This window comes from Accipiter gentilis, chromosome 22, assembly GCF_929443795.1.
Source record: "Accipiter gentilis chromosome 22, bAccGen1.1, whole genome shotgun sequence".
NCBI classification, from domain to species: Eukaryota; Metazoa; Chordata; class Aves; order Accipitriformes; family Accipitridae; genus Astur; species Astur gentilis.
In genome coordinates this window covers 609,535-625,262 of record NC_064901.1, presented here as the reverse complement: position 1 = coordinate 625,262, position 15,728 = coordinate 609,535, and the positions used below count along the sequence as shown (strand labels likewise).

Genomic DNA, 15,728 nt, shown 5'->3' with positions numbered 1-15,728 from the left:
ATATAGGCTCATTAGGAAGGACAGGCAGGGGAGATAAGGAGCTGGTCTATGTCAATGACCAGCTGGAGTGCATGGAGCTCTGCCTGGGGATGGATGAGGAGCCAACTGAGAGCATATGGGTCAGGATTATAGGGAGGGCAGGGACATGTGACATTATAGTGGGGTCTGCTACAGGCCACCCAACCAGAAAGACTGAGCAGATGAGGCCCTCTACAGCCTCGCATTCACAAGCCCTGGTTGTCATGGGGGACTTCAACCACCCCAATATCTGTGGAAGGGACACCATGGCAGGGCATAAGCAATCCAGGAGGCTCCTGGAATGCGTGGATGATAACTTCCTTCTCCAAGTGATGGAGGACCCCATGAGGAGAGGTGCTATGCTGGACCTCGTTCTCATCAACAAGGAGGGGCTGGTGGGGAACGTGAAGCTCAAGGGCAGCCTTGGCTGCAGTGACCATGAAATGGTGGAGTACAAGATCCTTAGGGCAGCAATGAGGGTGCACAGCAAGCTCTCTACCCTGGACTTCAGGAGAGCAGACTTTGGCCTCTTCAGGGATCTGCTTGGTAGAGTACCATGGGGTACAGCCCTGGAGGGAAGAGAGGCCCAAGAAAGCTGGTTAATATTCAAGGATCACCTCCTGCAAGCTCAGGAGCAATGTATCCCAACAAGAAGGAAGTCAGGCAAAAATGCCAGGAGGCCTGCATGGAGAAACAAGGAGCCCCTGGACAAACTCAAACACAAAAAGGAAGCCTACAGACAGTGGAAGCAAGGACAGGTAGCCTGGGAGGAATACAGAGAAATTGTCCAAGGAGCCAGGGATCAGGTTAGGAAAGCTAACGCCCTGATAGAATTAAACCTGGCCAGGGATGTCAAGGGCAACACAAAAAGCTTCCATAGATCCACTGGTGATACAAGGAAGACTAGGGAAAATGTGGGCCCTCTCTGGAAGGTAATCTCTGTCTCTGGTTACCCAGGACATGGAGAAGGCTGAGGTACTCAACAACTTTTTTGCCTTCACCATCAAGTGCTCCAGCCACACTGCCCTAGTCACAGAAGGCAAAGGCAGGGACTGGGAGAATGAAGAACTGCCGACAGTAGGAGATAAGGTTTGAGACCATCTAAGGAACCTGAAGGTGCACAAGTCCATGGTACTTGATGAGATGCATTCATGGGTCCTGAGGGAACTGGCGGATGAAGTTACTAAGCTGCTATCCATCATATTTGAGAAGTCGTGGCAGTCTGGGGAAGTTCCCACTGACTGGAAAAGGGGAAATATAACCCCCACTTTCAAGAAGGGAAAAAAAGAAGACCTGGAGAACTACAGGCCAGTCAGCCTCACCTCTGTGCCTAGCAAGATCAGCAGATCCTCCTGGAAACTATGCTAAGGCACATGGAAAATAAGGAGGTGATTAGTGACAGCCAACATGGCTTCACTAAGGGCCAATCGTGCCTGACAAATTTGCTGGCCTTCTACAACAGGATTACAGTTTTGGTGGATAAGGAAAGAGCAACTGACGTCATCTACCTGGACTTGTGCAAAGCATTTGATGCTGTCCCACACGACAACCCTGCCTCTACAGTGGAGAGACATGGAACGGACAGATGGACAACTCATTGGATAAGGAATTGGTTGGATGGTCATGCTCAAAGAGCTGTGGTCAACGGCTCGATGTCCGAGTAGAGACCAGTGACAAGTGGCATCCCTCAGGGGTCAGTATTGGAACCGGTGCTGTTTAACATCTTTGTCGGCAACATGGACAGTGGGATTGAATGCACCCTCACCAAGTTTGCTGACAACACCAAGCTGTGTGGTGCAGCTGACAGGCTGGAGGGAAGGGATGCCATCCAGAGGGACCTTGACAGGCTTGAGAGGTGGGCCCGTGCAAACCTCCTGAAGTTCAACACGGCCAAGTGCAAGGTCCTGCACACGGGTTGGGGCAATCCCAAGCACAAACACAAGCTGGGTGATAAGTGGATTGAGAGCAGCCCTGTGGAGAAGGACTTGGGGTTGTTGGTTGTTGAGAAGCTCAACATGACCCAGCAATGTGCATTTGCAGCCCAGAAAGACAACCATATCCTGGGCTGCATCAAAAGAAATACAACCAGCAGGTCAAGGGAGGAGATTCTTCCCCTCTACTCCACTGTCATGAGACCCCACCCAAAGTACTGTGTTCGGCTCTGGGGCCCCAACATAAGAGGGTCACGGACCTGTTGATGTGAGTTTAGCAGAAGGCTACGAAGATGATCAGAGTGCTGGTGAGCATCTGCTATGAAGACAGGCTGAGAAAGTTGGGATTGTTCAATATGGAGAAGAGAAGGCTCCAGGGAGATGTTACAGCAGCCTTCCAGTACCTAAATGGGGCCTACAAGAAAGCTGGAGAGGGACTTTTTACAAGGGCATGTAGTGATAGGACAAGGAGTAATGGCTTTAAACTGAAAGAGGGTAGATTTAGATTAAATGCAAGGAAGAAGTTCTTCACTGTGAGGGTGGTGAAGCACTGGAACAGGTTGCCCGGAGAGGTTATGAATGCCCCATCCCTGGAAGAGTTCAAGGCCAGGTTGTATGGGGCTTTGAGCAACGTGGTCTAGCACAAGGTGTTTCTGCCCATAGCAGGGGGATTGGAACTAGGTGGTCTTTAAAGGTCCCTTCCAACCCGAACCATTCTATGATTCTATGACAATATTGTGTGACGTGGAGGTTCTCCTGACAGAAGCAACCCGGGATATTCAGAACAGTTTATTGCTAAAATGTATTGTACATATATGTACAGCAATTGTTAGCATGTTTTGCATTGCAGTTACAATAGAAAATCCTGATTCTGGTATGTTGTCTCTTCTCAGTCTTTACACAAGACAATTCTGGGTCTCAATTTTTCTAACCTGATTAATTTTATTGCTGCATTTTCATAGTTCCACTGCTAACAGAATCAAGGGAAAGGTATTAGAATACTTATGTCAACTGATTCACCACCAACATAACATGAAATACTCTCCTCCTGGCTTTAATATCTGAAGATTTTTATAAAACAGAATTATGTTTGTGGAGCAATTAAAAAAACTCATTAAGATTAGTTACTAAATCCTGGGGTACAGCATATTAATGCTCTAGAGATCCAAATGCAAGTATTATTTTCAAAACTGATTAAAGTTTATCAGCCCTCAGACTGCAACAGCACCACAGACATTTCAATTGACAGGCTCTGGCTAGAGATGACACAGAACAGAGGTGATTAACAAACTCAAAAACAGATGCAACATTTGCCCCAAGTAAAACAGTTGCTCAACTAGTTTTATACATATCCAACATCTCAATATGTAATCTAGCTTTCAACTTTCATAAGAAACTGGAAGCAGAGAAAGAGGCTGACATTTTCCAGTTAGAGCCTAGTTGTTCATCTGAAGTATAACCTAATTACCACAGGCACTAAACATGTGAATCAGCCACCGTTCTAGTAACTCATGTTAGCTTGACTACACATACCATACTTTTGACCTGCATTTTCAACACCCAATTTAAAAATGAAATCACCGCAAACTGCAAAACAAAATTCATTCTAGGTAGAAAAAACAACACATAGTGTATTCAGTGCAACATTCTTTAAAATTTTATGAACATTTAAAGTGTAACTGAGGATCACTCATTTGCTACAATTTACAGAACTAATGCCTTATTTCACAGTTATGGGCAAACATTCTACACTGATAAGAATACAGAAAGCCACATTTCACCCCACCATACTAGTTTCACCTGTATTTTTCGTCTTACTCTCTTTTTTCTGCCCTGTATCTCAGCGGCACAGTCACCAGATTCTTATGCTATGTAATCACTCTGTTTGTCATTGATATTGTTTTCAACAATGCTATCCAAATCATGCACCTAATTAATTCTCTAATTTTTCCTGAATGCAGACCTCAAATAATATTAATTTATTCATCACAATCTGATCTGCATCTCTTGCCAATCATATTGCATCTAACCATCATGAAACATTAATCCAGAAGGTTTAGATTTTTCATGGAAGCATAAATTCTGTGAATTGAATAATCAAAGATGCATACATTCAATCAGTCAAGAAGTGTATTCAATTCAGTAAAAGGTATAATGCACAAAATCAGTTTCTTAAAGTGATGTCTCCTCCGTATTTTTCCAGAGCGTGAACTGCTACTCATTCTGACAGATAAAGGCTTATGTAAATATAAGATACAGATAAAATACCTCCCCCTCCCAGGCTGATATGTGATTTTAGATAGAAACTTCAAAGTGAATAGCATCTGTACATTTAAAATCTATCTGTAGCACTATTTCAGCATTTGAACTCCATGGCCATGGCAACACAGGCTGGTCTGCAAAGGTACTGATTTCTCTTACTTTGCAATAATCTCTCTTCAAATTCAGAAAAGTGTTACTTACTCATTTTCAGATATCTTAATTGGCTCATATAATAATTGGCTAACAGTTTCATCTTTAGAGGATGAAAGCAGCCATAAAATGAATTTTAATGAGGATAAGATTGTCTTCATAAGACTGAAAGACTTGTATTACTGAAGAATTCTAATCTTAAACAAACAAATCAATAACTTTCCCACAGAAAATGTGAAATATTTTAACAAACTGACTGTCTGTTGTTACGCTCTACTGGACGATACCATAAGACTACTTTGACCTAATTAGAATGAGAAAGAATTAGTAAATCAAACAATTTTACAAGCATGAGTCTAAAAACACTTATGGAGAAACTAGGGTATTGCATCTTTGTAATTTGTGTACTTTGTTTATTTCTTAGCCATAAGAGTCAGGTCATAATAGTCAGCTGTAACAGCCCCATGTCTATACAGTTCCATGCAGAAAAAAATATATTTAAGATAGTTGCATACATTTGCAAGATCTTACAGAAGCATTCTCAGGTAAACTACAACTACTGAAATCAAAATTTTCTCTATTAAATTTAAAAATGAATTTAAGATTGAACTTACTTCTAAATATGAGTTTAAGAATATGATTATAATTTTTTCCATCCTCTCCATTTTACGTCATATTGTGAGTTTATAGCAATTATCAGGGACTAAAAGTACAACACACAACTCAAATTGTTGAAAACAATGACATTTAAATCAGTCAAAAGAAATTTCTAATATCACATGTACAACAGAGGCAAGTGCAGTTACATCCTCCCCCAAACATGACTGGTCACTTCCAACTGGGAATCAGACTATCTGATAGGAGCAGCTGTTAGAACAGGCTTGACAAAATGCTTTGTTAGTACCTAAGTTTAGAAATTCACATCCTTGCATTGCTTGATGTCTCATTAAAAGAAAAACATACTAGCTATTTTCCTGTTACTCCCTCTCTAGGAGAATGGCAGTGGGAAGCAGATAAGAAGTACAAAGTATTTTCTGTTGAGATAATCAGGGAAGTCAAATATTTCTAATTCAGAGCAATGACAATGACCCTGACTGAGCACTCTTCCATCAGTATTTTCACAGAACAGGAAATTAGTACGAGCACATCATTCTGACCCTCAGAAAAGCATGTACTACAAGCAGAAGTTTAAAAAAAATTGGTTTTCTATGGGTTTTTATCCCATTAACTCCTGCCACCAAAGTAATTGGAATTTCTCAGGCCCCACAAAACAAACAAAAAAAATAGCATGTTTGGGTTAGTCTGGAGTTGTACTGGCCAGCTAGAACACAAATGCTGATGGGCATCAGGAAAAGATTTCTGCTTGCCTTACCCTCTATAGAAGCACTCTAGGGCTTTTTAAAGCAGTTTAATGACCAATTTTCATAAAGCATGTAGGAACTTATTTTGAGACTTCAATTTTTTCCACATTTAATTTGATGTATTAGTTTGATTTAAATGAGCACAGAAGTTGACAAGGGAAAAGAGCAGCAGAAGCAAACTGAACAGGGTAGTCCTCTAAATCTATGAAAAGACAAATTTCCTACTTTTGAATTTCCAAAGAAAAGTATCTTCATTAGAAAAATAAAAACAAAATACAAAACCCCTGGTTTACTGAATGCCCCAATACAAGTACAACAAATGTTAAGTACTTGTCTACTGAAATCCTACATAGGGTTTTGAAGACATCCTCATTTCTCCTGACAGTCATGAAAAACAGTAGAAAACAGTAACTGTTCAGGGATCTTACTACCAATGACGAATCTAGATGAGATCCAAAAATATAGAAATGTCCTGTCTTAAATAAAAAGGCTACTGCCTCATAGCTCATTTCATGTTCAAGGTAAAAGTCTTCTAACTAAAATTCCAGTGTCAGAGACTGCTATTATTCTTTTCAGAGAAACACTTTAAATAGTATGTGTTTACCATAAATAAGAATACTAACACTTATTAATATAATTATTATATTGCATCTAATTGCTAAAATAAGAGTAGTTATGATCTATTTTTGTTACTCTACTGCACTATCTCATAGAACAAGGTATCCCAGTTTGTTTAAAGTTAAACTTTAGTTCTGAAGCATGATGGAATGGGGAATAAGGAAGTAAATACTAATTTATAAAAGTAATTCCAAAACCATTATTAATGGCAACTGCTGATAAAATCAGATACATGGGAAAGAAAGTAATCCAAAATATGAATTCATGGATAATAACAAATACCTTTTTTCGTTTATTAACAAGATGGGAGAGAAAAACCTCTACAAACTCATATCACCTTTCAAAATTATTTACAGAATAAACTAAGAAGAGCATGTCAGTTACTCTTAGTTTTAAAGGTTACTCTCTGATTTGGCATATCACCTACCTTGAACATATGGGAAATTATTTAAAAAAAACCCAACAACCAAAACAACAAAGAAAACCAACTTACCTGTATGTGCATTACAAGCTGTGCTTTCTCCTTGTCCTTACGCTCTATGCATCTCTTTAGATCTTCTACCTCGGACATTACAGCATTATGATTCAGCTTTGCTTTAAGCTCCAAAATATGTTTCTCCAGTTCTTGCTTCTCTCTCTCATATCTTTCAGCTACTATAAAATGGTGAGAACGGAACAATAGGCCACTAGAAACACCGACTTGTGGTAAATTTTTTTTTTCTTATTTCTCTTTTGGCAATTTTCTTCTCTACTTCAGACTATTCTACAACTATTGATCTTGATCAGTGTAGCTGTGAAAAATGGCTATACCTATATCATAACCTTTTACTGAATGAGACAGTATTTCTGTTTAGCCAGTCATTTTATAGGGGTTTTCCTACCCCCTAAAAAAAAAAAACACCACCACAAAACAAACCCAAACAACAGAACCCAATAAAATGAAAGAGGGTGGAAGAAACAATGGAGAAATTCTGGTGTAAATGAAACTTGGCCACAACTCCAAGGCCAAGATTTAATCCCGCCAGAGTAATATATCCTGATTTGGAAGTCACTCTATCTGTGAATTTTATGTCTGAATCCTACAACCACAATAGAATTTCTTGATAAGCGTAAACTGCAAATTTCCTCAATCAGAAATTCAAATGTCTTTAGTCATAAACAACTACTAGAGGCAAAGAAAATCTCCATTTGTATTCTTCCCCTGCATCTTTGAAGAAACAGAAATAACACAGTAAGGAGAAACACAACTGCATAAATTATATAAAAATATGTGTATATCTTAATCCTCCAGTACATTTTTTTATTTTCTTCCTATTTTTACAACAGTTTTTCATTTACAATTATAAAACAAATGGAAAAATTAAAATATGCTTTCAGTAAAATGAAAGGCATATTGTTTCAAATAAATTCACTATAAGCAGATACATTCACATGACTGGAGAAAAACTACTAAAATTACTATTTCGTGTTACATTTCTGAAGCTAAGCCATGTACAAAATCTAGCCATTTTCCAGTGCTCTGTATAAGATTTGTAAAACAGGGAGTCAGAGTCCTATTTTAATAACTAAGATAATTCAGTAGCTGAAGTATGAAAATATAAAAATAAGTCATTCACAGAGATAATGGACTTGGAGTCACTATTCCTCTATCTATTATCTTGAGTAATACATTTCTATGTTAATAAGGAGAAAGATAAAGACTTTCTCTAATGCCTTTTTGATTATGTTTGAAAAGTTTAAATACAGATAGATAACTAACCATGTAGTGAAGACCTTGCTAAAGTGATAATTTACTATGCAATTACATATCGAAATTGTTTAAAGTATTTTTCTTCTAAACATCATTGTTCCATCTCTAAAATTCTAACATACTGCAGACAGAAGCCCTGACTGCATCATACTGGAAAATTTTCTTAACCTTTCTGGAACATGTTGTAACTCCAGAAATTCATCAGTCTTATTTACCAGCTATCTAAATGACTTTTGCTATGATTTTCAAGATGGCAGGATTTAAACTGAAAATGGACTGAAATGTAACATTTCAGAAAAATTACTTAAAAATATTTCAAATGTTTTTCTTCCGTAAAAACACTATCCACTTCACTAAAATTCTCTCTAATAATCTTCATTTGTTTTAACTACGCAAATTATGTTATTTTATCCTAAATTTTAACTCTCATTGCTATTTATTTGTGAATATTCAGGTGCCAGTACTTATCAACTTAAACCTGACAAGTTAAATGGCTGGTTTTGTTGAAACAGTAGAAGAATTAGAATGCAACTCAAAGAAAGAATTAATGTCCAGGCTACCTAACTAATTTGCAGGCCTCTAGTGCAAAGTACGAGCGTTCTACCTGTTCTAATTCTCCTGTCGTCATCTTGTACATCCTGGGAGCTCTGGTGGTGCATAGCAACATGTGAAATTTGATGTTGCAACTCTACACGGTCTTCTTCTGCTCTCAAAAGTTGGGAACGAAGATCCTGAATCTAAAATGCATGTACAAGTATCAAATGTTTAATGAAAAACAGAATAAAAGAGTAAATAGCATACTTTTATTAAACACTACAAAAACCAAAAGACTATACATAATTAACATTTATAAATAAATCTCAAGAGTAATGCAGATTGTAAACAAAAAGACTGATTACTTCCTAATTATAGGCCACAAACTGATTCTTCAAAATTAAAGCAAACATTTATGTTGACCACAGATGAGGATTAATTTCTCTAGACCAAACAAAATGCTACCATTTTATATGTTGCAGTTGTCTTTTTGCATTGCTAGTGAAAACATCCATACAAATTAAACACGCAATATATTTTATTTAAATTCTACTCATTAAAAATACAATGTGTTTATTCTTAAGAAATATAGGGGCTTTTTACATTTTTCCTTTCTATCATATACAGTCTAGCACTTACAAAGATGACATTGTGTACAGGAAAATAAAGAAGATATGACATGCTAAAATTGAACTGAAGGAATATAGCTCAAATTCATATTACCCATATGTGATATAGCACTATATTCTATGCACAGTGAGTTAAATTCAAAACAGTAATAAAGCCAACTCAAACTTCTGCCAGATACACAAGTCAAACAACTAAAGCTAACATATAAGTATGCCAATTGCCCCCTCCCTATTTATTTCAATCTTTTTCCCCAGCTCCTCTGAAAGAAGGAAGGATTAAAATTGTTTAGGAAAAATGACACTTTTCTAAAGCTATAATCCAGGTTCCTGCAAATTCTAGATTTAATCATATGTGCATCAATAGGTATTGTTTAGAGCACACTTTTTTCAGGTGTTTGGTTTTTATATATTTTTATCACATGTTAGCATACAATACAGCAAACACTTCTAGAGCACTGGTTTATCTGAATTCACCAACTATAGCATGTGCTTTGCATAACATAATTACCAATACAGAAGTTGTTCTAAGGAATACTATGAAGGGCAGTCACAAATAATGTGTTTATGTACTTAAAAAGTACCTTAACTACTACGACTACTATAATCATTATATATTAACATGTATACATAAAAGTTCAGAAAGCAGAAAAAGTATAATGAGAGGTCAGTCCACATATTTTAGACTCTTAAACCTGTCTTTCTACAACTCCTTTTTCCCTTCCCAAAACAATGTCATCAGAGTATAAGATAGCAAGATTAAGCAAAAAGACTCAGACACAGCCTAATATGAAAACTTTAGGATTTTACCACATCAAAGCAGTTACCTGATGCAAAAGAGCTTCTCTACTGCCTTCCGATTCATTCAGCTTTTTCTGGGACTGCTCCAATTCCAGCTCAAGCTTTCATTACAGATGATGAAAAAAGAAAAGCAATCATAATACAAAAGTGTATTTTAACTATTTAATTTTGGCACAATTAATAGATATAAGAGTCTCTTTAAAATGAAGTATAATAGACAATATTTTTATTTGTCCAAAATTTTGAAGCAAACTTTCATTTGTACTAAATCCCTGCTATATTTGTTTAAATTACATAAAGATAATTTAACTTACAGTCTATAATTTTTGTACAATATTCTATATCACATGAAGATACAAAGTGGTATATATATATTCCAAAACGAAAAAGCATAAATGCAAAATTTTACTGGGTTAAAAGTAAAATAAAGATAAACTTTTTTTAAAAGTTTCAAAAACATTGTCCCTGGATTTTAAACAATTAAAATTAACAATGACTTAACATTTGATGTCACCTTTGCTACACAGTTTATTCATAGAAGTGTTAAAGATGACATGCATTGGTAGAACTGGTAATTGGTAACTTCAGTGTTTTTTCTGTGTTGTACAAGATGTACTTGAATTATTCCAGAAACAAGATGACTGAAAAACTGAAGTGCCCAGAATTCCATACAATTAGAATTTTTCCTAAAAATATTATATTAACAGAATTTTAAAATGTTTAATCAGAAATAGTCAGCACACTGATGACCATTTAGAAAAGAAAACAGAAAACAAAAGCTACAAAATATTGTCTGACTTCTACCATAAATAGTTCAAAGATCACAAAGATCCACATGTAGATAAATATAGTTTTCAACAGCAGAAATTGTTGCAGAGATAGAAATCTCAAAGAGGATGTTGAGAGGCTAGCAAATGGGCAAAGTAAACAGGACCAGCATTAATGGAATGGAGACAGTAACATAACATAAACCACTACATAGATGGTTTAGCGTAAAGGGTTATAACTTGTGAAAGTATAGACAAAAAGGCTAAACTCAATGTAAGAGGGAAAAAGCTAGAAAAAATGGCCCTAGCATCCAGCCAGAACAGAAATATAAGAAATCTTGTTTTCTATGAACACAAAGAGAGCATATAGCAACAGATAGTTCAGCAAGAGTAATTAGTAATAACCATGCTGCAAAATAACTAGCATGCGTTAGCTGCAGGGATGAAGAAAAGCTGCATCTTCGAGCTGCTGCAAATAAGCAACAGCAGACTATGTATAAATTCAGAGACAAATCAGAGAAAGAAATCAAGGATAATCCCCAAGTTATAAACTTGTCTGCCTGGCAGGATGGAAGAATCATTAGAAGTAACACACTATCACTAAAGAGCTTTGAAGGAAAGACAGAAGTTCAGCATAGCTATATTCATAGTGCCTCTGATGCAAAAAAATCCCTTGTTATCTTAAAGACTAAAGAAAGTTCTATCCTGTTGGTTTCTCTGAAAAAGGAAGCATATACTGTAATATATGACACTATAACTTATTTAAAACCAAACAAAGGAGAAAATTAAGTCTTACTTGGTTCTTTTCACTTTCATATCTCACAAGTTTCTTTTTCATGAGTTCTTCTGTTTCATCTGCTTTAGCATCTTGCTTCCTTAAAGCCTTTAAAGGGGAAAAATATATTGTGAACGTCATTATAAAAGTTACAGAAGTCTTCTTTGTAAGTCTGTTATAATGAAAGAATCTCTGATATATTTAAGAAAGAAGACCTAGACAAATGCTTTCTGTCTATGTCTAATATTTCCGTATGGAGCCAATGTATATTGTTATGAAAAAATAAATATAAGTCCATGCATATACAAACATACCCATGCACAGAACAGGGCCAAATACAAAGTCAAAACTAGCACTAACATCATTCCGATGTATAGAGGTCCACATGCTCGAGGCCGACCCCAAACACTTCGAGATGAAGGTCTAAGAGGCTCAAGAGATCCCCTATAGATAAGCTATAAACATATCAGGTGAAAAGAAAATATTCTCTAATATGAAATATGCGTGATATGAAATACAATGTACTGTACTAAGGAAAACACTACCATAAGGTTGTGTTGGAAGCCAAAAAGGAAAAGGTTATTTTTATTTAAATCTGGACAGATGCTTAGAATCACAATATTAAGACAGAATCAACTGAAACTCTCCTCATCAAAAGTATCTGACATTGATGTGCCCTACTTGGGGGGGGGGGGTTTGAGGGTGGATCCATGGGGACCTTTCCTGTCCCCCCCAAACTGAAGTATCTAAAAACACTTGTGTACATTTTCTAAAGCATCTTACAAAAATAAAATTGCCTTGAATATCATTTTCAAAATCTTTTCCCTCTGCAAACCAACACTATTTGCAGAACACAGCCAATCGCTGACAAAGGAATGCATCAGACATCACAGACATTAATGACACATACAATTTGCAACATACACAACCCAAGTTTGGATATCTCAAGCCATAACAATGTCATTGGCTCATCTTAAATATCACTTAGAAACACCAGCTGAGAGATCACTAGTCATACTGACAGAATTTGCTGTGAATTTGAGTAACTGTTAATAAATCTTGCTTCTTTGCTGCACAACATGACCAAGCAGTTTTCACACTAGCCACAAATCAATTAGAGACCTTAGCATACACCTTTTACTTTCATCCAATATCATGAAACATAAGTACATCTATTCCTCCCACCATTACTTGCTAAAACTACAACAGAACAACAGAAACACATAGCCTGCCCAGAAAGAAATTTCTTTTTCCCAGTCTGTTCTTCCTGAGCAGCATTTTTATGTTACATTTTAAAGGAATATCTCCTTAAACAAACATCCCTGAAATTTGCCCCTATAATTAGTGCAATTTCATTCAGTTTTTGAACATTTGCTCTGCATTCTATACTGAGGAATAATTTCACTGTATGAAAACAGAAGGCAAGATATTAATCAACTTCAGTGAAGCCAGGCATTCAGCTTTAGAAGTTTTGCTTTTAAAAGTAGCTTTGTGGGGAAAATAAATGGATTTATCTACTTATCTCAGTCTTATATCCTCACCTGAGGAAACATAAGGTTTCAGTATAGTTTGGACTACTCTCCTGCTTGAACAGTTTACATTGAAAACTGAGATTGTGGAAGATATTTATCATAACTACACCACTGAAAATATTATGCTACATAAAGAATTACACTTTTAATCTTACCGATTCATAATCGGTTACTGTAAGACTGTAACACATTTAAGATATTTCTCTAAGTATTCAGTACAGATTCAAATCTATCATGCCAGTCAACTATAAAACTCAACACTGCACACAGACCTGACTCACTCCCATTTTACTCAAAAAGACTCTAGGGAGAACTCCCAAAAAGCTACCTGAACAAAAGTCAAAGATGATCATCACTTCAGCTAATGCCATTATTGCACAAGTTTGGGATTTTTTTAATAGCGGGAAGTACCAGTTCAGAACAGTCTGCTAGGGATATATGATGTATCCTAACTGAAATTGAGCTTCATTTTTACTAGCGAAATTAGAAGCTCTGTTACATACAGTCAACTGTATGCCAACCTTATTTTTGGCAGTAAATTAATAACTAATATAGGACCAAAATGCATGTTCTCATGTGCAGATTTTGCTAGAGATGCCAGTATCATAAGGAAAATATTAAAGCTGGGCTGGAATTAGAAATACTAGGAAAATTTTCAAAGATTTCCCTACCAAAGGCAAAAAGTATGTCTCTGCATCAGTAGTACATCCTAATTCCCAGAAAAAACTACAGAAATTAATATGCCATTTCAACTTATCATGGTCACTGAATGATATTTAGGCTATTAAATAGCAATAACTTCAAACAAAAAGGCAGTCTTTCCTATCACTGATACTACAGACATTATGTTCAGTTTTATTTTCTGTAAAAATAAATTGTAAAAAAATAAAAATAAAAATTTTAAATTTTAATTTTAGGGTTTTTTTAAAAAATAAATTGTAAAAATAGCCCATAACTATTTCATTTTTAAGAAAAAAACAGTTCACATCTATATATTTAATCTCAGAGTTAAATTACTACAAAAAGAATGTGATGTTACAATAAATTAAACGTGTGCACTGCTTCAACTGTGAAACATGCATTTTTCCAGTAAGTGCTGTAGGCAATCAGTTAACCAATCAAAAGGTCATTAAGAAATGGAAACATCTGGTCATCCACAGCCAGACAAACATCAGTTGTTACTGACATTTCAGAAACTGCATAGGTAGAAGTTAATTCTATGGTTTTCCTCCTTATTGTACTCCTTTTTAAATAATTCTCTCTCACTGGTTTGTTCCACTCTTGTTTTTTCTCCACTAAAGGTTTTTCTATGTAAGGTTTCTCTTGAGAAAGGAAGAGTTAAAGAAAAAAAAACCAAACATGTAAAGATTCAACTGATTCTTTGATTTCATTTGTTGTCTCCAAAGAAGAGGTTGGGGGAGTAAAATGTCAAAAATAGGAACTAGGAAGCAGATGCTGAGAACAACAGTTCCAACACACGCTCCTCCCTGATGGCTCACAAGCAGCAGGCAGATGCTGCCCAGGAGAGCTCTGCCTGGCAATGCTGAAGCACCAAGGAACGGGAACAGGCCTACAGTCATTAGGATTCCCCCACTAAGATCCTCCTCATGAAAGCATTAATGGCCAGGATGGCCAGGAGGAGTCTGACAAGGAGGTTGATGAGGCCTTGGAGGGGGCAGGCATGGAGGAGGCCACAAGGAAACAGAGAACTTCCATGTAAAGAGGTCTTCACAGCATGGTTTCAGGATGGACAAGCTGGTAACAAAAGGTTACACTGCCTGCCTAGGCAGTTAGAAACAGGCTTTTGTCCCTGACAGGCTAGATGAACTTTGGATTGGACCCAGTAGAGCAATTCTTACAGGTCTTTTTGAAGAGCTCACTAGCATAAGACAGTATAAGAATACTAACATACCTGGTACACCCCAGCTCAACATACCTCATCCATATATAGTATATCAAACCCAGAACTTCAAATAGATAAAATAATATACTCACTGCTAGACAGATATTTTTTATTATATATGGGGAAAACTATGTGGAGGCCTCTGTAACAACAGTTCTCAACCTTTCCAACTTATGAAAATCTTCTAATGGCAAATCATAACTTTTACTGCAATTTACGCCCACTAACTTTCCTTAGGGCTTGGTGTTTGGGTTTTGTTTGGTCTTGTTTTTTTAAATAAAACCAGTTTATTTGAAAATAATGCACAGACCACAAACCGAAATTTGCTCTTTCAAGGTGAGACTGATCAGTGAATTATACTCATACTAGCAGAAATACACAAGCAGACCAGCCTCATGCTATACTTTAAGGCAAAAATGTACCACATCCTAATCTGAATGAAAATTCTTTCCCTAACTTGCTACATTAGCAGCTAGCATGGGTCCATGTATGCTACCTAGACACACCAGCCAGGCATTTAAGACAGACTGCCTAGATATTTCAGTGACAGATATGTATGAGGCTTGCTCATGTTTCAAGACAGAGTCAGATTCAAACTACAATCAAAACAGAAACCATTATCCACAGGTGGCATACCACAGAGCCAAGGAGCAAGTATCAACAATGCATTAAAACATTCAGATGGTTCAGAGCACAGATT

At 36.6% G+C, this 15,728-nt stretch overlaps 1 protein-coding gene across 33 annotated transcripts in view; it reads right to left on the bottom strand.

Moving 5' to 3' along the window:
* Nucleotides 1–15,728, bottom strand: part of CEP128 (centrosomal protein 128) — a 143,361-nt gene that overhangs the window by 91,998 nt on the left and 35,635 nt on the right. For 32 of the 33 annotated variants that reach the window (XR_007509162.1, XR_007509163.1, XR_007509164.1 and 29 more), the window contains 4 exons: nt 11,615–11,701; nt 10,078–10,152; nt 8,695–8,827; nt 6,834–6,994 (listed from right to left, as the gene is read on the bottom strand). Coding sequence is in view for 22 of the 33 variants with exons in the window: in XM_049825586.1 (XP_049681543.1) it covers nt 6,834–6,994; nt 8,695–8,827; nt 10,078–10,152; nt 11,615–11,701 (456 nt within the window). In the remaining 11 variants the exon portion in view is untranslated. The remainder of the gene's footprint in view (nt 1–6,833; nt 6,995–8,694; nt 8,828–10,077; nt 10,153–11,614; nt 11,702–15,728) is intronic. The other variant, XM_049825589.1, reaches the window with a different exon arrangement.